This window comes from Dermochelys coriacea, chromosome 7, assembly GCF_009764565.3.
Source record: "Dermochelys coriacea isolate rDerCor1 chromosome 7, rDerCor1.pri.v4, whole genome shotgun sequence".
In the NCBI taxonomy this organism is placed as follows: domain Eukaryota; kingdom Metazoa; phylum Chordata; order Testudines; family Dermochelyidae; genus Dermochelys; species Dermochelys coriacea.
The window spans coordinates 97,086,007-97,110,545 of record NC_050074.1 but is presented as its reverse complement, the minus strand read 5'-3'; the positions used below and the strand labels follow the sequence as shown (position 1 = coordinate 97,110,545).

General features: G+C 38.8%; 1 protein-coding gene across 1 annotated transcript in view; it reads left to right on the top strand.

Moving 5' to 3' along the window:
* Window positions 1-24,539, top strand: part of ADGRA1 (adhesion G protein-coupled receptor A1) — a 474,014-nt gene that overhangs the window by 268,706 nt on the left and 180,769 nt on the right. The window contains exons 9-12 of the mRNA XM_038411116.2: window positions 2,505-2,703; window positions 7,336-7,485; window positions 11,565-11,726; window positions 20,723-20,938. Of these exons, the coding sequence (XP_038267044.1) occupies window positions 2,505-2,703; window positions 7,336-7,485; window positions 11,565-11,726; window positions 20,723-20,938 (727 nt within the window). The remainder of the gene's footprint in view (window positions 1-2,504; window positions 2,704-7,335; window positions 7,486-11,564; window positions 11,727-20,722; window positions 20,939-24,539) is intronic.

Here is a 24,539-nt window from a genome sequence, read left to right as displayed (position 1 = left end):
AAGGGCATTTTGCCTTTTTATATAAATCAAAGGAACAGGAATGCATGTTTCTCTCCTTATTGATCATCTTTCAGAAAGTCCAGACAAATTTAGTTTTGAAGCATAGATCAAAAGTATCTTGAATCCATGGATTCTTTTGCCATTTGAAGGGAATTAATGTAAAATTATAGAGAACTTCTTTTGAGCAAATTTAGCATTAACACATGAAGCTTGTTTCAAAGGTTTCTCCTCTGAGATGTAGCTAACGTGCCAGTAATTTTTCATGGAAAGATCTTTGAGGTTTTGATATCATAGCAAATACGTAGATAGAAAGATATCGTCCACAAAAGCAAAACTAAGAAGTACTGCCTAAAAAGTACTTCTGGGCAGAGAAGCAATAAATGCTGTCGAAGGTTGGTTCTTTTAGTTGGCAGGCCCAGGTGGTATTTATAATTGCAATAAGAATTTTATGCATTGTGAATCAGTGTGAACTGATCCTATGAACTAAGTGATATTTTGTGTGATGCTGTACTTTGCTTTCCACTAACTATAAGTCTGTTCTTAAATGCTAAAGGTAAAAGCTTTATACTGCATTATTCCTAATCCTAAAGGGTCAGATTCTGCCAGCCTTGCTTAGATTAGGTGCTTACTTTTCTGAGGAGCCTCATCGATTTTATGTTTGAGGTAAGAACTGGGCCTTTAGCTAATACAGTACACTACCTTTCACTAAAGGTAACATTCCGTTCAAAGGCAAAGAGGAAAATATGTGGTATTTTCTTTTTCTTTTTTTCCCCACAACTCTGTTCATGTTTCATTTTGTGTCCAATGTTTTTGCTCTGTGTGATGAGTTATTTCATTGATTTGTCAGCTGTGGAAAAGGAAGATAATTTTTCTTCTTGGCTTAGCTTTCTTTGGAATTGAAAAGATGTGGATGGCTCAGAACCTGTCAGCATATTATGTACTAGTGTTCAAATCAATCTACAGAGCACAAGTAAAAAGGGTTAATTTACATGTTAATCTAAACATTAATAATCGAGGTGTGCTACTACGTCACTGGGAAGCTGAGTACTTGTATGACTGCTTAGGTCTAATGATTACATCAGTATAATTTCAACTGAGGATATGTCTACACTGCATTTTGGAGTGAGTCTCCCAGCCTGGTTCGACAGACTCAGGCTAGTAGGGCTCATAATGGTGCTCTAAAAACAACGGTGTAGACAGTGTTTTGAAGTTGCAGCTCAGATTGTGAAGCTCCTGCCCCTTCCTAGACTTCAGAGCCCAAGCTCCAACTTGAGCTGCAACTTCAAAGCACTGTCTACACCGTTGGTTTTAGAGCATTAGTATGAGCCCCACTATCCTCAGTCTGTCGAACCAGGCTGGGAAACTCATTCCAAAATGCGGTATAGACATATCCTCAGTTGAAATTATACTGATGTAACAATTAGACCCAAGCCCTCCTAGTCCAAGTCTGTTGACCAAGACTAGGAGGCTCATTAGATATATGCAAAAGGGCCTGATCCTCTCCAAACTTATGAAGGCATCTGAAACTCTGTGAGATTGTAAAAAGAAAAGAAGTACTTGTGGCAATCTGTGAGATTGTAGTTATGTTTCCTTCTAATTTCCCCTTTTAATCATTTGAACACATTTTGTCCCCACTGCCCTGTAAATGGCACAGGATTCAGCCCCAAAAGTTTCAGATTCCCTGGGATTTGTGAGGCTCTTGAGAATACAGTAGCAGTACAGAGACACTGTATTGCCTACTGGTCCCCTCTAGCCTAGTTGAGCTGTGCTGACTGCTGTTGCCCTATGAGTTCTGTTTCCAGGAGTGACTTGACAGCAAAGCGGAGGAACTCGTGTACAACTTACACTGGCTTATCCACTATACTTTTTAGGTGAAACCTGCTAGAGCATAACTGTCCCATTTCACCTGGGGCTTAGCACCCTCCTCACCCATGGATCCCAAGTTCTGCAGACCCCCAATAGATTGGTTTCCACATGCTTAAGGCAGAAGGGGGAGCTTGCAAGTGAACTCATGATCTTCCCTTCTGTGGCTTTGGGCCAAAATCAGCAGTACAAATGGCCATCCCTTTTTGGAGCATTTTCCACTTGGTTTTTAATAACAGATGCAAATCTCAAATTTGCAAATGCAAATCTGTTGCATTTCCAGATAGTTCTGTGCTCTTTAGCTCTGCTCTTAGAAAGCTTCATAGACACAAATGGAGGAAAGATGCCATCAATATATATATATTTTTAACAACCAAACGCCTCATTAGAACAAATCAGTTGCCAGTTTTCATCACTGCCAGACTCTGGGTTAGTGTATTTTTGGCATTTCCCAAGAAAACAAAGTAATGTACCAAAAAGCACAAAAACAGGAAGCTATTTTTAGAAAATAAAATGTTTTAAATTATTACTTTGTACTGACAGGTTTTTTTCAAATGTTCTGCCATATTGCTGCCACATTGTAAATTGGTTCTAAATAAGGCATGTCAAGTTCAAATTGCTTATTATTATCCTCCTCATAGATGGCCCAAAACTCTAGCTGGGATAACTGCTTATCACCCCTGTCTTCAGTATTCATTTAGCTCCATTTCCCTCCACAATGGAGCAGAAGAGTCAAAGGCATGGCGTAAATGTAACCGGACAGGACGCTGGGCAGATGAAAACTATTCCGAATGTCCGTATTCACAAGAAGTAACTCAAGTACTTCATGCCTTTAGTCAGGTAATATTACAAAGTCCTTATTCATAGAATGTACTGTAGTTATTGTTAGGTTACACATATATATGTGAGGTGATCGTTGGTACTTCACATGAAACAGTTTGCATCTGTTTCTAGGGTATACAATAATGGGTTCCTGTCAGGATCCAAATACCATGGAGCAATATGATCATGGTGCTTTAAAGCACTAACTAGGACCACTTGCTGTAGCTTTGATTTATTGCACAGCTTGTAAGTAAACCTGAGTTTAGGCACAAGTTTAGGATTTCCACACTCTAGCAAGGCAAAATGAAGTACTTCATCTAAATGAGGCAGTCGTCATTCGAAAGGTTTGTGGAAACTGATGCCCTCAGAATAAGAAAAGGGCCAATACTGTCTTCACTTCTTTCGATTTCTCTATCACAAAAAAGACTGTAAAATATGATATATATAGGAAAATGTTTTGGGCCAGATTCACCACTATGGGTACATGCTGTGATAAAAGACCCACAGCACAGCTGTGGCAGGCCTGGGTCCGTGGACTTGGGCTCATGGGGCTCAGGCTGTGGGGCCATAAAATTGCAGTGTAGATGTACTTTCTAGAGCCCTTGTCGGGTCTCAGAACCTGGGCTCCAGCCCAAGCCTGTATGTCTACACTGCAATTTTATAACCTCCAAACCCGAGTCAGTTGATCCAGGCCAGCCACAGGTATTTTATTGCTGTATAAATATACCCTATATTACTCCAGTTTTACTTCAGTGTAACTATACTTAAACTGAGGTAAAACTGGAATAATGTAGTGCTATAATTGTGCTGTGCATGTGAGTGTGTACAGCATATCAGCACCTTTATTGCAATGTGTGTTTCTCCCTGTGTCTGGAACTTGCGTGAACATCAGTAATGGAGTGACATGCAGGTACTCACTGACAAGGAAGCTGAGACAACAGAGCACCACTTCCGTTTGTCTTTTCTCCTCCACACACACATTCTTGCCACAGTGGTGTTAGTTTCTCTTGCATTCTTATATTGCTGACTCCCCAGCTAGAATGCCTCTCCTCATTGCCATGATACTGGTTCTGTGGGCATTTCAGTTGGGTAAGAAGCAGAGCACAGATTAGAGGGTCTGTAAGAAAGAGGAAATGAGAAAGTTTTAGACTAGCATGAAGAGTGTTCAACACCTACTGGAGGCAAGGCTGGGTAGAGCTGGGTGAATAACTGATTATTTTGGTTTGGTGGGAGTTCTAAAAAACTGGAAAAAAAGAATGGTTTGGGTTGAAGTAAATCCGATTTTTTTTTAATTTCAGTGATTCAAAAAAGTCTGTTGTGAATCGAACAAAATGTTTCATTAACCCAAAATGTTTTGTTTCTGAACATTTTTAAAGGACTAGAGTCACAAAACGGGGGAATGGAATGTGATGTTCCGTCCCCCCACCACTAAGCTTTAGCGTGGCATAAAAGGCATTCCTCTGGGCTGTAAGGGAGACAGGTTCAAATCTCCCTCCTCCCAGGTGGGTGCTGTAATCACCAGGCTATTGAGTCATTCGTACTCCCTTGATTAGTTATTAGCCCAGAGAGAGAAGTGGGAGACCCAAGTTGAAGTCCCTGCTCCAATAAATATTTAATTATTTACAACGTGGAGCAGCTTCAACAAGAGAGATTCAGAAAGACCCACCAGAGAATACCCCATAGCCTGGTGGTTAGGGCACCAGAGTAGGGATTCAAACTGGGGTCTTCTCCATCCCAACTGAGCACCCTAGTCACTAGACTAAAGGTTGTAAGAGGGATACAGCTGCCATCACCTCCTCCACCTCCAGTCTTGTCTGGATAGCATCAAAGTCCAAAAAAAATGGGTGAGATGTTGAAAGAGTTATAAGGAGAGAGCAGGAAAGTGTATAGAAGGGAGGACGGTGGTTGGAACTGCACAGCACTATACCTTGCTGCACGTCTGCCCTCACCTCCCATATCAATCCCATGCCTCTGTTCTCAGCACACTCTTTTCACTCCAACACTCTTCTTCTTTGTCTCCTTCCATGCACTTCCTTTCATACACTGCCCCTGATGTATAACAGCCTCCCTTTCCTAGTGCACCAATTTACCCAACCTAGCCTGAAATTGTTTCTGTTTGCTAGATTTCTACCACACCTCCACTCCTAGGGCTTCTCTTTCACATTTTTTCTCAAGCTTCTCTTTGAAATAAATACAGTCATATGTCCTACCCGAAGTGTGTGGGCTGCACACAGTTAACAGTTCAGATCACATTATCTTGGTTTGTTGAAACCCTCATCCCTCCTGTCTCTCCCACCAGCTTTGTCCGTTATCTGTCCCTGTGTTTGCTTAATTTGATGCTGCAAATTGCAGAGTCTGGTCAGAGGTGCTGAACCCCAGACTGCATTGGAAATTAAGGTTGCTGAGCAATTAGCAGGATCAGGCCTTTATATTATATGTTTTCTGGGGTAGGGAGCGTTTCTACTTTCATTTCTGTAAAGCCTGATGCAGACCTACAATGCTGCATAAATAATATTAATAATATAAACTCTGCTTTCAGTCTGAAAAAGTTACTAGGAGCATTATATAGACAGGCAGCTGTTTCCACCTCTTGTTCTCAGTGCAAAGCTTAAATATGTAAGCCTAAATATTTTTAACTTGTGCCTGTTAAAGCCACTACCTGCAAAACTCCCCCTTTAAGTCTAGCTTATTTAAAAAAAAACAAGTCTTGATGGAATGATACCTAACACAAATAGTGCCATCAAAAGGTACAGGGGGAAGAAGAGAGTTGCTCTTTGATCTCTTGCCTCTTCTTCTCTTTGATCTCTTGCCTCTTCTACTCTTTGATCTCTTGCCTCTTCTACTCTTTGGACTTCTTCAGATGAATTATATCATAGATACAATGAATTAAAATATCAGAGTTAAACTGAAACATAAACAGAGCATCTTTTCATAACACAGCCAGAAAGTTCAATCTGGAAATATGATTTCCATTTATAATAATCTAGAGCAGTTTTTAAAAAAAATTCTACTTGTGAGAAAAGATAAAGATTAATCTGAGGAAAAGCATCTCAGGAAAGAGAATTAAAAGATTGGGTTGAAGAAATGCTACAGCAAAGCAATGCCTTTCTTTTGCCTGGTCATCTGTTTAGTCTGTGTGATTTCAGTGTTTCCGGATAATGAATCCAGACATTCTGTTTCCTTACTCTGGCTTTATCCTTGGAAAATATCTTTATCTCACACATACCCGTGAGTTTTCCTTACAGGACTTTTTTTCTTATTGCTTTTTTTTCCATTAATTAGTTTCCTGTCTCACCTCTTCTTCTCTTTGGAGGACTCTCAGGTCTCTAGAGAAATCGTGCTGCCTGTTGCCACAGCAGAAAGTTTATTAACAAATTGTTCAATAATCAGATGTTACTGTCAAATCCAAGCTAGAGAGCCAAGGTGCACAGAGTAATTATTAGCCTGTTTTGTGTAGCCTGTTTGAACTGCAGTCATCTAACCAATATCAGAAATAGTATAGTGAATGTGTGTAGTGCATGTGATAGTTAAGGATGAAAATCCCTTTCCATTATAACTCCTTGCTTATAATTTTCCCAGACCTTCAGAGTTGGGACGTGCTTTTCTACCTGAAAATTGTCAATACAAATAATACCGCTCTGCTTTTAAAACTGAATTTTTTACTCCAGTAAAAACCTGGACATGTTCATGACACAAAGACTCCAAGAGCCATGTATCCTGGTCACCTTCATGTTAGTGTAAATCCAAAAAAATGCCATTGAAGACAAAGGTTATTTCAGATTCACAGTTGTGTGTATGAAATAAAAATCACAGATCCTAGGGAATCCTGATTCAGTGCAGTATATTGATTCTTAGCTGCATGGTTCCATGTTAGTGGGAATCATCTGACTAAAGCCCTGATCCTGCAAAGACTTGTACACATCCTTCATTTTAAGTCAATGGCACTATTCACATGTGTAAGTCTTTTGAAGGATTGAGGGAAGTGATTATTCCCTTCTATTTGGCACTGGTGAGGCCACATCTGGAGTATTGCATCCAGTTTTGGGCCCCCCCCCCAATACAGAAAGGATGTGGAAAAATTGGAGAGTCCAGCGGAGGGCAACAAAAATGATCAGAGGGCTGGGGCACATGACTTACGAGGAGAGGCTGAGGGAACTGGGCTTATTTAGTCTGCAGAAGAGAAGAGTGGGGGTGGGAGTTGATAGTAGTCTTCAACTACCTGAAGGGGGGTTCCAAAGAGGATAAAGCTAGGCTGTTCTCAGTGGTGGCAGATGACAGAACAAGGAGCAATGGTCTCAAATTGCAGTGGGGGAGGTGTAGATTGTATATTAGTAAACACTATTTCACTAGAGGGTGGTGAAGCACTGGAATGGGTTACCTAGAGAAGTGGTGGAATTGCCATCTTTAGAGGTTTTTAAGGCCCAGCTTGACAAAGCCTGGCTGAGACGATTTAGTTGGTGTTGGTCCTGCTTTGAGCAGGGGGTTGGACTAGATGACCTCCTGAGGTCTCTTCCAACCCTAATCTTCCTTGATTGTATGATCAGATCCTAACTTGGTACACATTAAACAAGTTATGTAGCCTCAGAAATGTGAAAAGAGTGATAAAAGCCAAGCCAGATATTACACATAACAATTCTAATGTATTTCCAGATGCACGTCAACGCCACCAATGCTCTTGAATTTTCCCGCCAACTTACAGCCTACACAAGAGATGCTTCCAACTTTGCAGATAAGATGGATATTATATATTTGGCTTACATAATGGAAAAGTTAATAGCCATCGTGGATGAAGTCAAAGATGTAAGACACTGTTTGAATACTGAATAATCTACCACTTAAAATTGAAATCACGTATTTGTACATTTAGGGCCTGCTCCTGTTTTAACATATGCAGGCACACATTGCAGTGTAGATTCTAAAACTGCTCCCTGCTCTTGTGAATGCATATACTTTGTACAAAAGATTCAGCCATGGGTTGCTCAGTGTCTAAGAGGAGGATTGAGCCTTCTCATCTGCCTGATAGAGCCATTGCTGTTTTGGAACCAAATATTTTAGGATGCACATACATTTCCTTTACTTTGTGCCTTTTTAGATTATACAATGGATAAAGTATTGGAAGTAACTCCAGGTGCTTTTCCTTCTGGATATTTCCATGACAGTATCTGAGTGTCACAAAAGTTTATTTTGTTTGTTCTGTATTATCAACAGAATAACTATGGAGGATATTTTCACTGCATTTTGAAGAATTAAGAGTGTATGTATCACTTTATGTGAAGAGGACAATATGCCTCTTTAAGTATAACTTTCTGAAGAAACTTCTAGCACAGGGGGTAACATTTTACAAGGAAATCTAATCAGAACTATGCAAATCCCAAAGGAAAAAATAGCTTTTTATAGAGAACAGCAATGATACTCATAAAAGTTTTCACTGTTTAATTTTCAGAGTAGCTGCTTGCATAAAGATTTCATTATCTGTAATTTTTAACTACATGATAATTATAGTTAAAACATTTGTTTTTCTTTTGGTTTGGCATTGTTCATTTCATTCTGGCTTTGGAGTTTGTAATGGTTAACATTTTAGTGCCACTTTGAGAGTGCCTTCAAGTTTAATTTCATCATCATATGCCAGAACTAAAGTGCATACTAAGTGCTTCCCAGAGTCATATTTCAAAGCTACAATTGCTTTTCAGCCTCCTGGCTCAGAATCCCAATATGATGATGTTGCTTTTTGACCCCCTCTCCCCCGCAAAAGTAAGAATTTTCTCTCTGACAAAAACCAGCCTTATTCACAGTTATAGCTCTCCTTTGATTCTTCTTTGGTTTTGGTACTAGCACCTTATGTATTGTTCATTACATAAATTAGCATCAGCTCCAATTGGTTTGGCTTCTCCTTCCATGTAATGTTCAAACTCCTGATCCTCACCATCAAAGCATCCACACAACTCCACCCCTCATCGCGTGTTACTTCTCCACCCGTTTCTTTCATAATCCCTCACAATCAATTAAGGTTTGCTATTATCAGAGATAATCAAAGATAATAGCCCACCTTAATTGATTGGTCTCATTACAGTTGGTATGGCAACACCCATTTTTTTATGTTCTCTGTGTATATATATCTTCCTACTGTATTTTCCACCAATAAAGTGGGTTTTAGCCCACGAAAACTTATGCCCAAATAAATGTATTAGTCTCTAAGGTGCCACAAGTACTCCTCGTTTTTTTAACGTAAGTGGGTTCACAGTTTTGCACTGTTTTAAACTGATTTTAGTTAAATTTGTGCAACTTCTATGTTGAGGTCATGCCTAGAGCAGAAAAAGACCAATTTGATCATTTAGTCTACATTGCAGCCAGTGCACGTTTGTTTCTTACTGCACATTTTATTCTTGCATTGTCCCATCTAGTGTCAAATGTGCCAAATGAGAGGGCTTTCACTGCTTCTCCTGGGGCATAATTTAACAGTCTAGTACATCACGTTGTCAGGAAAATGTGCTTATGTTCACCCAATTTTTCATTTTCTTGATTTCATGCTATTACTCCTAGTTAGAACATTTTATTATGCTAAAGAATTGCTTCCTCTCCCTCATTTTCCCACCTCTTATTTATGTATATGCTATTATCCTATCCCTCACTTAGCTGAGCTATACGTCGTAATCCTTTCTCATAAATCATTGCCTCCAGTCTCCTAATCATTTTTAGTACTCCTCACTGCATCAGTAACACAATTTGTCAATAACCTGCTAGTAATTAGGTTACCAGAAATTAATATATTATTTCAGGTAGTCACAAAAGAGCCATATAGAGAGGACACATATCTCTGTCCATTGTTGTGTGACTGCTGTATATAAAGTTTAAAATTGCATTGGCTTTTTCAGCAACCATTAGCACTGCAAACTCCTGTTTAATTTCTTAATGTCTGCAATCTCCGACATCTCAGTATTGTTGCTTTACAGGTTTCTTCTTTCTACTGAATATCTGTACTTTGAACTATATGTCCAGATATATTAGTTTACCTCTTTCCCTGTTGAAACATTTTTTAGTTATTTGTATGCCCCTGAATGTAATCTCTCTTCCATGCATCATTTTTGTGTGAGTTGATCAGTAAACTCTTTGGGATGCTATATCTGTGGGTTCTGAAAACTGCTGTATACATTTACAAGGCTAAATTACTTTGTAATCTGATTAAAATTAAGTTTAATTTCCAAAAAAGTTAATATTTTCATTTCAAAATGAAAAGTCAATAAAGAAGCCATTGCATCATTGATTCAATTCAAGATGAAATCCTTGGAGTATCATTACAATCACATTTTCTAAAATGTTTTTCTCTTCAATTTTGCTATTTAGGGCATTTAAGGCACCTAGAACAGTGGGGCTCTTCACAGGCTTCCTGGAACTACTGCAATACTCATACATAGAAGCAAGCAACCAAAAATGTAAACTGACTATGAGCCTGATTTTCAGAGATATGGAGGACCTGCAACTCTCATTAATTTCAAATTGAGTTGTGAGTTCTCCACCCTTTTGAGAATTAGGCCCTCTCTCCCTATATATATAGAGAGAGTGAAACTGACTATACACAAAGTGCTTTCAAATGCACAAAGTAAAAAAAGAAATATGTTTTTTCAAAACCCTCTCAGTTACAATAAGTGTAGGTATTACTTGAAACAATACCAGGGAAAGTGATTTTCAGACAGAAATGTGTTTTTTAAGTTGATTGTGTTTTTAAGTCAAAGAAACATTTCAGGCTTTCTGATGAATCATTGTACCCATCAAAATATAAAATGATTGTATCTTGGGTACCACAGTATTAATCCCAGAAACACCTTTGTTTTGGGGCATTGTTCACTCTGCTGTCTGATGAAATTTGTCAGACTCTCACAAAGTGCCAAAATTCTGATGGAGACTGTTGTCAGGCAAGTATTCAGTCATATAGAGCATTTCCTTTCTTGTACAAAATGCTGTAAAATATCAAGGGATATTGCAAGTTGCACTGTAGCAGTTATGGCTGTTTTCTTGTTTCCATGTTAGTCTCCTGTTTTCTGAAAAAAAAAGATTGTAATTCAGAAAACAAGAAGTTCAGGGGTGGAGTGGGGGGTGGTGTTTGTTTTTGGTTTTGATTCTGGTATTTTGGTTTGCTTTTATATAAATTGTGAAGGAAATCTTTTTACCTGGTTAATCCTGGTTAAAAATGTACTTCATCCGTAGAATGCTTTCTTGGGTATATATAACTCAAACAGATTTAGTTTTAAAAATTAATTTGGGAAAAGATAAATCCATACAAAATAATTCATATTTGTTGTTATAGGGAAGATCCAGTGGCTGAGACAGTAAGAGGAGAACTGAAATTCTTTAAAAATAAAGACTTGTAAATATCCCACATTAATAAGACAAACAGTAGTGTAGAACATATTAAATTAACAGAGCAGAATAAAATACCAAAATAACCAGAGGAATGATCAATAATCAATAATCATATTTGTAATAAACAAATAAAAAATTAACAGTGTTACTTTATTTTAATTGATTTTAGTTAATAGGAAAAACATGACCAATAGCACCTGCTTTAACCCAAAATGGTGACATACACAAATAAATAAATACATAAAAAAAATAAAAACTTGAGTACTGTGGGCATATTACACTTAAATAATGAACCAGAAAGTATTTTCTTTGATGTCAGTTGGCACTTTTGTCTCCTCTTCTCCTTGGTCTCTGTATTTGTTTAAATGTAATGATCTAACAGAATGACTAGTCTCCTTAAAATGACTGCCATTAGGTGAGATAAATTTCAATTTCAATGCATAATTTCAATTTCACTCTTGTGTTCTTTGTTGCAGTTTTAATGGTATAATAGTTTCCCTTGTAATTACTTTTTCCTTCAGCTTGGAGATGCTATAGTTGAAATTGCCAGCAACATAATGTTGGTAGATGACCATGTGTTGTGGATGGCCCAGAATGAAAACAAAGCCTGTACCAGGATTGTACAATGTGTGGCACACATTACAAATCAGACGCTGAGCAGCCATACTCAGGTTATATCAAAGGTATGTAATAAAATTACAAACATTTTGGGGTGGGGGGTTGTTCGAAAGATCTGTCATTTTTCTATGAATTTTTGCATTAGTAATTTATATAAATTAAAGTACTGTTGGAAAACAGAAAAAAAGCACAAATACAGCAGGTTTATCTAACATTACTGATTAGGCTCAATAACTGACATCGATCTATTTATTATCATAGTGGATTGTTTTGTTTGTGGAGTGTTCTTCAAATATGGTATTGCTGTTCACTTCAGTTTACCCATCACTGTTGGTATCTGTGTTCATTTTAGAAGGCTTAAATTGGGTCAATCAACATTTCCAATAAGAGGATAAGACAACATGCTCTGTTGTTGCCTGCAGCTTTTGATATGGCTGTCAGAGAGTATTCTAGGTATTAATAGCATAAACCGGTGAGAAAGGCCTGGCTGAAAAGGTGCATCTTGTTGCTCTTGGTAAAGATAGCAGCTAGTTTCGGGTTTAAGCTTATTTCTATGGCTCTAGGATTTTTGCCGCCCCAAGCAAAAAAAATTTTGGCCACCTCCGGTATTTTTTCGTGCCCCCCAACCCCTTCCCCAAATCCCTGGCCTCACCTCCTCCCCCGGGTGTGCCGGATTCCCCCCCCCATTGCTTCCAGTGGCTTCCCCCCCCACAACCACCTGCCCTAGTTCACCTCCGCTCCGCCTGCTCCCCTGAACATGACGCCGCTCCTCTTCTCCCCCCTCCCTCTCAGGCGAGGGAAAGGCAGTGCGTTCAGGGGAGCAGGCAGAGCATAGGTGAGCGAGGGTCGGGGGGAGCGCAGGAAATAATGGGAGGGGTAGAGGAACTGCTCCCCAACTCAGCTTGCCTCTGCTCCACCACCACCGCCTCCCCCGAGTGCGCTGCTGCTTGGCTTCTCCTCCCTCCCTCTCAGCTTGCCTCACGAAACAGCTGTTTTGCATGCAGCAAGACTGGGAGGGAGGGAGGGGGAGAAGCGGAGCGGCGGCGGCACGCTCAGGGGAGCAGGCGGAGACGGAGCGGAGATGAGCTGGGGTGGGGGGGCACATTTTTAGGGCCAGCATGGCCAGCGCCGGAATGCCGCCCCTAGAAATGTGCTGCCCCAAGCACCTGCTTATTTTGCTGGTGCCTAGAGCCAGCCCTGTCTCTGGGGAGCAAACTGTAGATGCATGGACCTGCTACCAAAAATGCCCAGCCTCCAGTTCACAAGAGTTCACCCCCGGGACACTGAATATGTTTTATCAATTTTTCAACATTTAAATAGTAGAAGTGGACCAAAATCAGAAGCTTAAATCCAAACCCTTTACAATTTTAAATTAAATATTTAAAGAGTTATTGAGTTTGTTTAAAAAAGAAAAAAACATTAACAACTTGCAAACCTTGCATATTTTGGTCAGTTATCTACAGAATTTGTTTGGGGATATTGCTTGAAAGTGAATTCATTGTTAATTTTAGTTACTGAACAGTGTGTATTTGCAAACATACATGTGCATGCAAGAGTGAGCAGATGTCCAGTCTCGATATTTGGGGCTTTTTCATAGAATATCAGGGTTGGAAGGGACCTCAGGAGGTCATCTAGTCCAACCTCCTGCTCAAAGCAGGACCAATCCACAATTTTTGCCCCAGATCCCTAAATGGCCCCCTCAAGGATTGAACTCACAACCCTGGGTTTAGCAGGCCAATGATCAAACCACTGAGCTATCACTCCCCCACCCTTATATCCCCTTTCTTATATTGGCTCCTATTACTCCCCACCCCGTCCCGTTTTTTCACACTTGCTGTGTATTCACCCTAGTGCATGCGTAGACACAAAAAGGCGTTGATGGCCTGCCTATATCTTTAGATCCTTCAACAATACAACTTAGGTGAGGTGGGAGGGTCCTAGACCTTGCGCTATAGCCTGAGCCCGAACATCTACACCACAATTAACCAGTTTTTTAGCCCGAGCCCTGCGAGCCTGAGTCAGCTAGCATGGGCCAGCTTTGGGTTTTTAACTGCAGTATAGACATATCCTTAGAGAAGGATGGTTATATATAGAAAAGAAATAAATCACTTTTGATGCCCATTTTTATGTATGTATCTATTTAGAATACATATAGACAGTAAAGTGTCTTCCTAGGGTTGACTTTTTATGTAACAGCTAAGGGGATGCTCTATTTGTATAAACTTCTGGTTTATTTTAAATGTCAAGTTCCATAGGTCATTTTTCTTGTCACTGCTTCCGGAGGATGTTGACATTCCTATCCAAAGTAATTCTTTCTGTTTATGCAAGCTGTAAATCTATATCCTTAACCTATTAGCTGTGCTCTATCTTTTTTATTCTTATAGTTTTCTGTAGGAGATTTAGTGCACAGTCGAGTGCAGCTTGTAAATAAACAAATCTGTGGACTTTCTTGTGTAGTCTCATGCAATTCTGTTCCTTTTGGAGACCAGCCAGCAAGCAATTAGCCAGTTAACTAGCTCATAGAAATTGCTTTAATTTCTTTAAACAGAGTAAGACTGCACACAGCTTGAAGTGGTCACCAGTTTTAGATATAATTTCTGAAAAATTAAGTCTCCTACTAAATCTGTCAATTGTATGACATGAACCTGGCCATTTTCATTCTAAGTCTATTGAAAAATTCCTTAAATGGCAATGATTTTTGAGGAAGACAGACATGTTTTTCTCATGCACTATGGGATGGGTTATCACAAAGGAAAACAAACTCCTGAGTTGAAAGATAGGGCAATAGATCAGTTGTATTTCCTTATGCCTCCCTCAGTTTGGGGTGGTGTATATATAAACATTGTTCTTTACATAAGTAATGGCCTGTTACATCTTCTCAAATGTATAAACCCCAGATACTGTATCCCATATAATAATGCATTTAAGGTAGGAAATTATATATTGTCTTCACATTAATATTACCGTGCAGAGAGAAAAAGAAACTCTTCTTCTGTATGTTATATTAAAAAGTAAGAATAAATTCCTATGAACACAAAATTCTTCCGATGGGACAGAGAAGTGAAAAAGCTGCTATTTTTTGCTCTTAGTATGCTAACCTGACACACTCAAATTAAACCAACTTTATTATTAATGTATGTATAAATGTACTAAGTAGTCGGCAATATCTTTCCATGGCTGGCTATCTATCTATCTATCTATCTATCTAATTTACGGTAACTGTTTAGCTTTCAAAAGCAAACTATCCTGCCTATATATACCTAGGTAGTGACCTTGTTGGCAGCCTCTTTGCCATGAAATAACATGTTCTATGTTAATTCCTCAGCCCATTTTTGGGAATGCACAAAATAGTATTAAAACCTTCCTTATATTTTTTTCACATCTTTCTCTAAATCAGGGGTTCTCAAACTGGGTGTCAGGACCCCTCAGGGGGTCACAAGGTTATTATATGTCAGCTTCCACCCCAAACACTGCTTTGCCTCCAGCATTTATAATGGTGTTAAATATATAAAAAAGTATTTTTAATTTATAAGGGGAGAGTGGGGGCTTGCACTCAGAGGTCTGCTATGTGAAAAGGGTCACCAGTACAAAAGTTTGAGAACCACTGCTCTAAATAATCCCACTGAAACTGTCAGAGAATTTCAGGTTAATTGTTAATGAGGCTTTCCCTTTGTAGGCTTATCTTTGTGCCCTTTGGCATTGTCCTAAGCTGCACACCCAAGGAGCTATTCTTTCCATCATCTTAAGTGTTGCCCCAACCTGCTGTTACATGCATGGATACCATATTATTTTATATATTTATAGCACTTGGAAACAAGAAGATTAGTTCGGTAGCTTTCTATACAATGCTTGCCATTCTGTAACTTGCTAAGATGGTGTGAATGGAGTAGAGGGTGGAAAGTTTTAGTTAAATAGATACATAGATACTAAGGTCAGAAGGGACCATTCTGGTCATCTAGTCTGACCTCCTGCACAACGCAGGCCATAGAATCTCACCCACCCACTCCTGCGAAAAACCTCACCTATGTCTGAGCTATTGAAGTCCTCAAATCGTGGTTTAAAGACTTCAAGGAGCAGAGAATCCTCTATCAAGTGACCCTAGCCCCATGCTACAAAGGAAGGCAAAAAACCTCCAGGGCCTCTTCCAATCTGCCCTGGAGGAAAATTCCTTCCCGACCCCAGATATGGCGATCAGCTAAACCCTGAGCATATGGGCAAGATTCACCAGCCAGATACTTCAGAAAATTCTTTCCTGGGTAACTCAGATCCCACCCATCTAATATCCCATCACAAGCCATTAGTTCTGCATCTATCCTTGCCCATGATGTATCTAATTCTGCGGACTTACTTTGGATGCCTTACCATATCATATACCATACCTTACCGATATATTCTTCTGTGCTTGGCATGAGAGAACTGCATGGCATTTGCAAGAATATATTTTAATATAATTGTATATATTTATAAAAATAGTAGTGTTCATTATTGCAAATGACTTTACTTCTGTTTACATGCCCTCCATTATGAATATATCTAAGTTAGCATTAATGAAATTGTCTCTATTATCCCCATTTTCCAGAGAGAGAGATCTGAGGCATGGGGACACTACATGACTACATGACATCACTACATCTAAGGTCACACAAGAAGTCTTTGGCAGAGCTGGCGGTTGAACACATATCTTTTGACTTTTCCACAAGCATAACGTATGCCAGTGAAACTTGTCCGCACAGCACAGAAATCTATATGTGTAGGGTGCATCAAGTTATCCAGGAAAACCTGGTTTCAATTTTAAAGCTTTCCTGCCTGGCTATTCCAGCAATTAGACTGTTCAAAATAAAGTCTCAGGATTTTTTTATAGTGGGGGAAAAAAATTCTGCTTTGTGTGTTCTAAAATGGCTCAACCATTTTTACTCAAAGTTAAAAAAATCTGGACAGGTGAATATTTTAGAAAATTAGCAGCAACTGAAAACAAGGGTTTAGAATGGAAATATTATGGAACCTTAACTGTAGCGAAGCAGCAGTTCCTGCTATAATTAGCCATTAGTGCTACAGCCTAAATATAGTGTTGGAGGTGGCAGCACTTGTGGCCGACAGGAATTTACTGCACTTCATAGCTTCATTTTGAGCACACACAGATAAACCAGCCACTGAAGGGTTATCATGAGGCACCCCACTGGCTTATGACAGAATCCAGACAATCTGAATTGACAAGGCACGACCTAAGGGAAGCAAAGCCACCATATTTCCTCCCCACCTTACAATGAGGTTTTAATGTTTTGGTTCCAAGCCTACAACGTCCTGAGTAGAGCGCTGATCAGAAAAAGGCTGACAAAATTTTCTGTTTTGGAATTTGTCAGTTCATTGAGATCAAACCATTTTGTTAGACTGGTTGGATTTTCACAAATTTCCAATGGACCCCAGGTTTCAAAACCTGCCTGCCAGTCAGGTTTCCATCATAAATTTGCCTGGTTTCCTTCCAGCTTGCTTGACCAGCTCCTTGGCAGTCCACTGAGCTGGGAGTCTCATAACATAGGAGCCAGTGTTTCCGGGCTCACAGTTCCACTTCAGCCCACCATACAGGCTGAGGGAAAACAGGAGCCTGAAAGCCCCCACCAAGTTGGCTGCTTTGGAGCTGGGGGCTCTGGAGGACCCTCAAAGACCTGGCCACAGGGGGCTGAAATTGACATAACTCTTGTCAGTTTCATTGCTGTCCTCACTATCAGCAGCAGTGTTACTGACCAGACTCTTGTTAACAGCATCTGGTCAGTTTTACTTTGCTGTTCAGTTGTGGGCAGTCATAAAACTGATAAGAATCATTTCAACTTCAGTCTGCAGTTGCTAGGGCTTCCAGGGTCCCCAGCTCCATTTCAGCTCACCAGGTGGGCAGTCAGGGATCCTGATGAATATATTTCCCTTCAGAAATACCACATTTCAGTGCTTCCAAAATGAAATACTGTGATATATCCATTCAGCAAAAAACTTCAAAATTTCAGCTTTTTATTCCAATCAGGACAGGAAATATTTTCAAAATTTCAAACATTTTCTAAGGACAGGAAAACAGTTTCCCACCCAGCTCTAAACTGAGTCTTATGTTTGCTTGTTTTTTTTGTTTTGTTTTTTTCCCCGCCAGGTAGAAAGTACTTTCTTTTAGCGTGAAGTCATGTGAAAATCGTCTGCAAAATAAACCTTCAGCAGAACTGGCACCATAATCCAAATTTGCTGGGGTTTGATGTGACAATTTTACCCCATTCTAATCAATACTGAGTGGAGTTGAGTCTTCTTGTGGAACACTATTGCCTGAGGGTTTGAGGAGTATCCTAGAATGCTTGGAGCCTAATACACTCTAGAGTCTCTTCCTTTTCTAAATCAAGGGGCAAAATTTCCCTGACAACTTAATCCCCACAAGTGAAAAAGAATGTATAAAGTGCCATGTGCACCTTTGTTACTCTACAAATAATCATCAAAACTGTGTTCTTGCTGCAGCAAATATACCCGATTAACAAAAATCCAGGGGTAGAAAACTTGCTATTCTTCTGAGCAGTGCTGCTGTTAAAACTTTCCCATCATCATTAATTACCACTTTGCATAATGAAAGATGAAACACCGTCTCTTTAGGACTAGTAAAGACGGTGCTCTTCCATTGACTGCACTCAGCAAATGTGAGCCCACTAATAAGCCCTTCATAGAATCATAGAATATCAGGGTTGGAAGGGACCTCAGGAGGTCATCTAGTCCAACCCCCTGCTCAAAGCAGAACCAATCCCCAACTAAACCATTCCAGCCAGGGCTTTGTCAAGCCTAACCTTAAAAACTTCTAAGGAAGGAGATTTCCCCACCTCCCTAGGTAATGCATTCCAGTGTTTCACCACCCTCTTAGTGAAAAAGTTTTTCCTAATATCCAACCTAAACCTCCCCCACTGCAACTTGAGACTATTACTCCTTGTTCTGTCATCTGCTACCACTGAAAACAATCTAGATCCATCCTCTTTGGAACCCCCTTTCAGGTAGTTGAAAGCAGCTATCGAATCCCCCCTCATTTTCTTTTCTTCTGCAGACTGAACAATCCCAGTTCCCTCAGCCTCTCCTCATAAGTCATGTGTTCCAGTCCCCTAATCATTTTTGTTGCCCTCCGCTGGAAGTTTTCCAATTTTTCCACATTCTTCTTGTAGTGTGGGGCCCAAAACTGGTGAGGCCTCACCAATGTCGAATAGAGGGGAACGATCACGTCTCTCAATCTGCTGGCAATGCCCCTACTTATACATCCCAAAATGCCATTGGCCTTCTTGGCAACAAGGGCACACTGTTGACTCATATCCAGCTTCTCGTCCACTGTAACCCCTAGGTCCTTTTCTGCAGAACTGCTGCCTAGCCATTCAGTCCCTAGTCTGTAGCGGTACATAGGATTCTTCCGTCCTAAATGCAGGGCTCTGCACTTGTTCTTGTTGAACCTCATCAGATTTCTTTTGGTCCAATCCTCATCAGATTTCTTTAGGTCCCTCTGTATCCTATTCCTACCCTCCAGCGTATCTACCTCTCCTCCAGTTTAGTGTCATCTGCAAACTTACTGAGGGTGCAATCCACATCATCCTAATCATTTATGAAGATATTGAGATATATAAGGCCTGAGGACGACCCTTGGGGCACTCCACTTGATACCGGCTGCCAACTAGACATGGAGCCATTGATCACTACCCTTTGAACCTGACAATCTAGCCTACTTTCTATCCACCTTATAGTCCATTCATCCAGCCCATACGTCTTTAACTTTGTGGCAAGAATACTGTGGGAGACCGTGTCAAAACTTTGCTAAAGTCAAGGAACAACACATCCACTGCTTTCCCCTCATCCACAGAGCCAGTTTGACCTATGTAAGTTGTAGAATGTATACATACCCATTTTGATTGTGTGAACCAGAACACGGAAAGTGCAAAAACAGCTTTTGTATGAGAGGGAAGTTGCACCAATGATAATATTTTTCCCTGCTTTCCATGCCTGTGTCTTAACGGCCATATTAATGGCTTTTATTGCTGCACAGCATAGCGTGGATATGCTTTAGTAGGGAAAGTATCTTAAACTTTCCTGAGTTCTCTCTAATTGTTTCCTGAGTGGAATAGAAACATAAGGAAAGTCGGTAGTAATTTCACTATAAAGGATATAATTTGGAAACGAAACCTAAAGCTTATCTCTCTCCTTAGCTCTACTACATATACATTCAAGATTTTATACAAATCAGATTGAATATGTATGGATGTTTCATATTTTCTATTTTAGGCATTTTATTGAAATGGGGTTGTCTCAGCCGGTCACAGTGAGTGGGGGTTGACTTCAGAGTTACTGACCAATAACTGCTGCCATAGGAGAATCTCCCTTCTTTAGGTCCTGATGTAGAGGCAGTAGCCAAGAAAAGCAGGCATGGCAAGAGAAGTGCTCTCCAGCAATTTCTAGATGCCAGAGAAAACCTTTATGGGCCGCTGGAGCCTGTGTAGCTTACAGCAATGCTCAGATTGCTCTGTGTTACTACTTACTAGACTTGACTGATGCCTGGTGGATTAGCAATCAGGGAGCGGCAAAAGTACCTGAACAGTGCCAGTTGCCAAACAGCCAGGCATGAAAATCTGGCCTCATTTATATTATCTGTATTAGGAGGAAGTGAGCACATTCTTGCCTGCTATTTAACATATTTACTACTAATAATAAGTGAATTATTCTCCTTGCAATTACACTGCTACAAATCTGGATTAACTCCACTGATGTTGGTAGCTACAGTATTGTAAAATTAGTATAAGGAAAAGGAGCATCAGGCGTTTTGTACATTTATTTGATGATCTTTCTTCTATCATTATTGTATTCATAATAAAGGTGCAAGCAAAACCACTGTACCATTATAGAATTAATATTTTCTTTGATCAGTTTACTTTTTCATATGTTTATTTTATATGTGTGTGTGTGTGTATATATATATATATAATATACAGTGTATACAAAATGCATATTTTGTAACAAGGATTCCTTTTAAAGTATGTTAGCAAAATACCAGTTTCTCAATGTGTTTTGACAGATTTCCCTTAATATTGCTCTGGAAGCCTTTATGATCAAGCCATCTAGCTTCATAGGAATGACTTGCACTGCCTTCCAGAAAATATCCGAAAATTCAGACAGGTCACTGATCCATGAGGTGGGGAGCTTGGAAGCAGATTATCACCCAGACCAACATTTGAATTTTAAGTGCAACGATGGCAGTCTCAGTGGTTCTTTCATGAATTTTTCTACCAAAGTAAGTGGTATAAACAGTTGTGTACACCTGACTCATGTGTGTATATATATATTTTTCATTTGTATCTTGTATTCAAAGCAGATTACTACTTTACCACTGCAGGACTCAAACTGATTATATTAAATAATTATATGAGCTTTTAATCTTGTAAATTGATTAATAAGAGAAGTAATTGTAACTTGTTACTGGTCTTAAATATTTAACTTCAAGTATGATAAAAATGCATATTTTACTTCCAATACCAGTGTTCTGCATTTACAAATATTGCATAAGTGTTTCCATGCATGATGTAAAAATTCAACATATAAACAGAAATGAGTATATATTTTGCAATTATAATCTTTGGGCTCGATCCTACACAAACTTCTACACATGTGAGCAATCCCATTGAAGCTGATGGGAAATACTTAGTTTTGTCAGGAACTCTCAGGTGAGTTAAGCTTGCATGGACAGTGACGTTTTCAGAAAAATTGTCTTTACTTCCACTAAATTGTTTTACGGTTCTTATGTCTAAAACTTGATATAAAAGAAGAGCATTACTTGGAAGTTTTGGAACAGCCTAAGGAAAACAATAATAAATAAGCCTCTTATTTAGAATGCAGTATTATTATCAAATAATGAAGTGGTACAATGAAATTTTTATCTGGCGGGAAATGGAAATTTTGCATTTGGTTGAGTGTGTTATTAAATTTAAGAGAACTAGGGTTGAATTTTAGTTATCCTCCAACAGCATCTCATTTTAATAGGCTTACTCATGGAAATGCTGAGTACTCCAAAATGATACTTTTTCTAGGTAATACTACAAGCTTACTGAACTCTGAGAGTACTTTGATTGCAGTTATTTTCCTAGTGCTGCCTTTGGAAGCTCTGCGTAACTTAGGTAATGGCAGTGATGTGCTGGAGGGAGCTCTTAGGAGAACCTTGTAAAAATTCTGTCACCAAATTGAAGGAAGGATTGGGTAACTTTCCTCCCTTTGATAGTTTAGCAGCATCCAGGGAGGGATGAACACTATCTGTACCAAGAATGACTTACAAAAATGATTCTGAAGACCAACTTTTTAGTCCTTGGAATGCACAAGGTAGAACCTAATGTCAAGGATTACATTAAAAAGGAAAAAAAAAAGAAAGATCCCTAGGGACTAATACTCCTGCACCTTCCTACAAAACTATCTATCAATATAGCTATATACATACACTTCAAACTACACAAGCTGAGCACTGTGCTATATATATGCTATAACTCAAGCAGAAGTTGTGAGCTTGAAGCAGAGTTTACTGGTAAGGGTCTTTGGCCAATTTTATGCAGAAGGTCAGACAAGACGATTATAATGGTCCCTTCTGGCCCTGAAATATTTAAATCAATGAATGTACTCTGTATATTTTTCATGAACAAAGTATAAACATTTCCAGTAAATGCAGTTCATAGAAGTTGCTTTGCCAAGTGATGATGTCTCCTTCTTTGGTTATGATTAAGCATTTTGGTTTGAATAGGAAAACAAATCGATTGCACAGCCCCTCATCCTTCATGTCTATAAGCACATAGGCGTGCAAGATTTATCACAGGCTAAAGGCAAAACATTTTGGTTGAAGCCCTTTTTATAAAAAGTTGGCAGTGCATCACTGCATAAAGGGTCATTATAATCTTTTCTTACATATTTTGCCATGTTTATAGAAAGCATCCAAGTCAGAATTTCCATCCAAATTTGTGTTTTCATATCTAGTTTCAGTGGATAAAAATATATTTTAAACTGCAGGTGCAATAGGGTATTTCATAATGCTCTTTAGAACCCCATTGTTCTATAATTATAACCAAATGTAAGATTTTATCAGGAATGTACTGCTAAATTTGATACCAAACTAAGGCTTGCAAATCTAGCAAGTCTTCCTTAAAAGGAGACTGTCAAGTTATTTTTCATAACTTTATAATTCATTTTTCTTTTCACTTTGTTTATAACTCCTTGAAAATGAAACCATTTCCTTACACACATTTCTCCCTTCCAACACATGTGAAAAGTATTTTTCACATGAGTGCTGACCTGCTGGAATCTATCATTCCTTGTGAGAAGAAAAGAACACTGAAGCATTTGTTTTACAAAAATGGCAGAGACTGTGTAAATAGATATAAAAATAACAAAGTAGGTTAAATATTGGCCCTATTAAATTTGACAGTGTCTCTTTAACCTATGCATTGGTAAGTTTAAAGATTATAGCTGGGCATGAGGCAAGCATCGCTTTATTGAATGTTTGTGCTAGATGGACCTTTGGTCTAACCCAGTATGGTCATTCTTATGTCTTCTTATACTGAGAACAGAAGTGACCTCTGAATAGTAGGTAAGGTTAAATTATGCTTTCCATTCTACCTCCTGTTTCTAAAAAATTATTATGACTGAAAACTTTCACTTTTCAGGTGGAAATGTTCCAGGCTTTGTCACTTTTCAAAGGTGAACTGGTTTAGAAAGATTGAATAAAACTGGTTTTTGAATACAAGAGATGTGGAGGAGATAATTTTTTCCTTTTATTATTATCAAAAAAAAATTCTAGCAATATTAAAAAATAGACTCAAAACAGATCTAATGATAAATATAAAATGGTTGAGTCTTAAAACTTGGCATAGAAATAGCCCTCATTGAGGAGAAAGTGGCTGTAAGTGTTCTAGTGTGCATTAGTTTTGATTTGACCAAGTTATGAGCCTTTGAAAAGTGCAAATTGATCATGTGCAATACATTCTATAGGAGTTATGCTAATTTTGTAAATTATATAGCTAAATAGAGTTTAAATCATCATAGCTAACTTAACTACTTAATAGTGAAGAGCATACTAAAATGCATATAGTGTGAGGCACAGGGACTTGTGCGAAGTTCCTCAGCCCCCACCGCACTGCTATGTGACAGTGTGATTCTTCATTGTGGTGTTTCAAACACACTTGTGTCATTTTAGTAATACTGACTTATTGGCAGTAAGTATATGAGAGCTTCAGTGTTTACAGGCACAGATGTAGAATAAGAAAGATTTGGATATTCAGACATATGAACAATTCTAAATGGCATCAAGTTTCCAAAGGAAAAAGAACGTTATTCTATACAAGGTTTCATTATTCTTTAAAAGATTAACTTTTTTCTTTTGTTTTTTCTCTAATCTCTCCTACATATTTTGGTTTGACATCTCAAGAGGTTATTTCAGTATCACATTCTTCCTGTTCTTTTATTGTTTTATTTATACCTTACGCAATAGTATCTTGACATAGCTGTAAGTCATCTGTGATTTTACAGAACATTGAACATAGATTAAATCCATATTTCTATTCTATAATATCATATAATATAAAACCAAAAGAAAATTCATCAGAGAAAATGAACATTGAAAGCAAGTATTTTTTTAAAAAAAAATGCATAAATCTCTTCATAAAATTTAGTAATAATACTATTTTAGGCAAAAGGATCGTGTGGCATAAGGGCCCCATGCATGGATGCTTTTATATGACTAAGGGCCAGGGGAAAGATAATGTGAAGCACATGGTTCAGACAGATACATTCTTTAGGGGAGGATCTATTAAAGGGAATATTCTGTATCCTAGTAAAGAGTAAAGGATAGAAGTTGATGA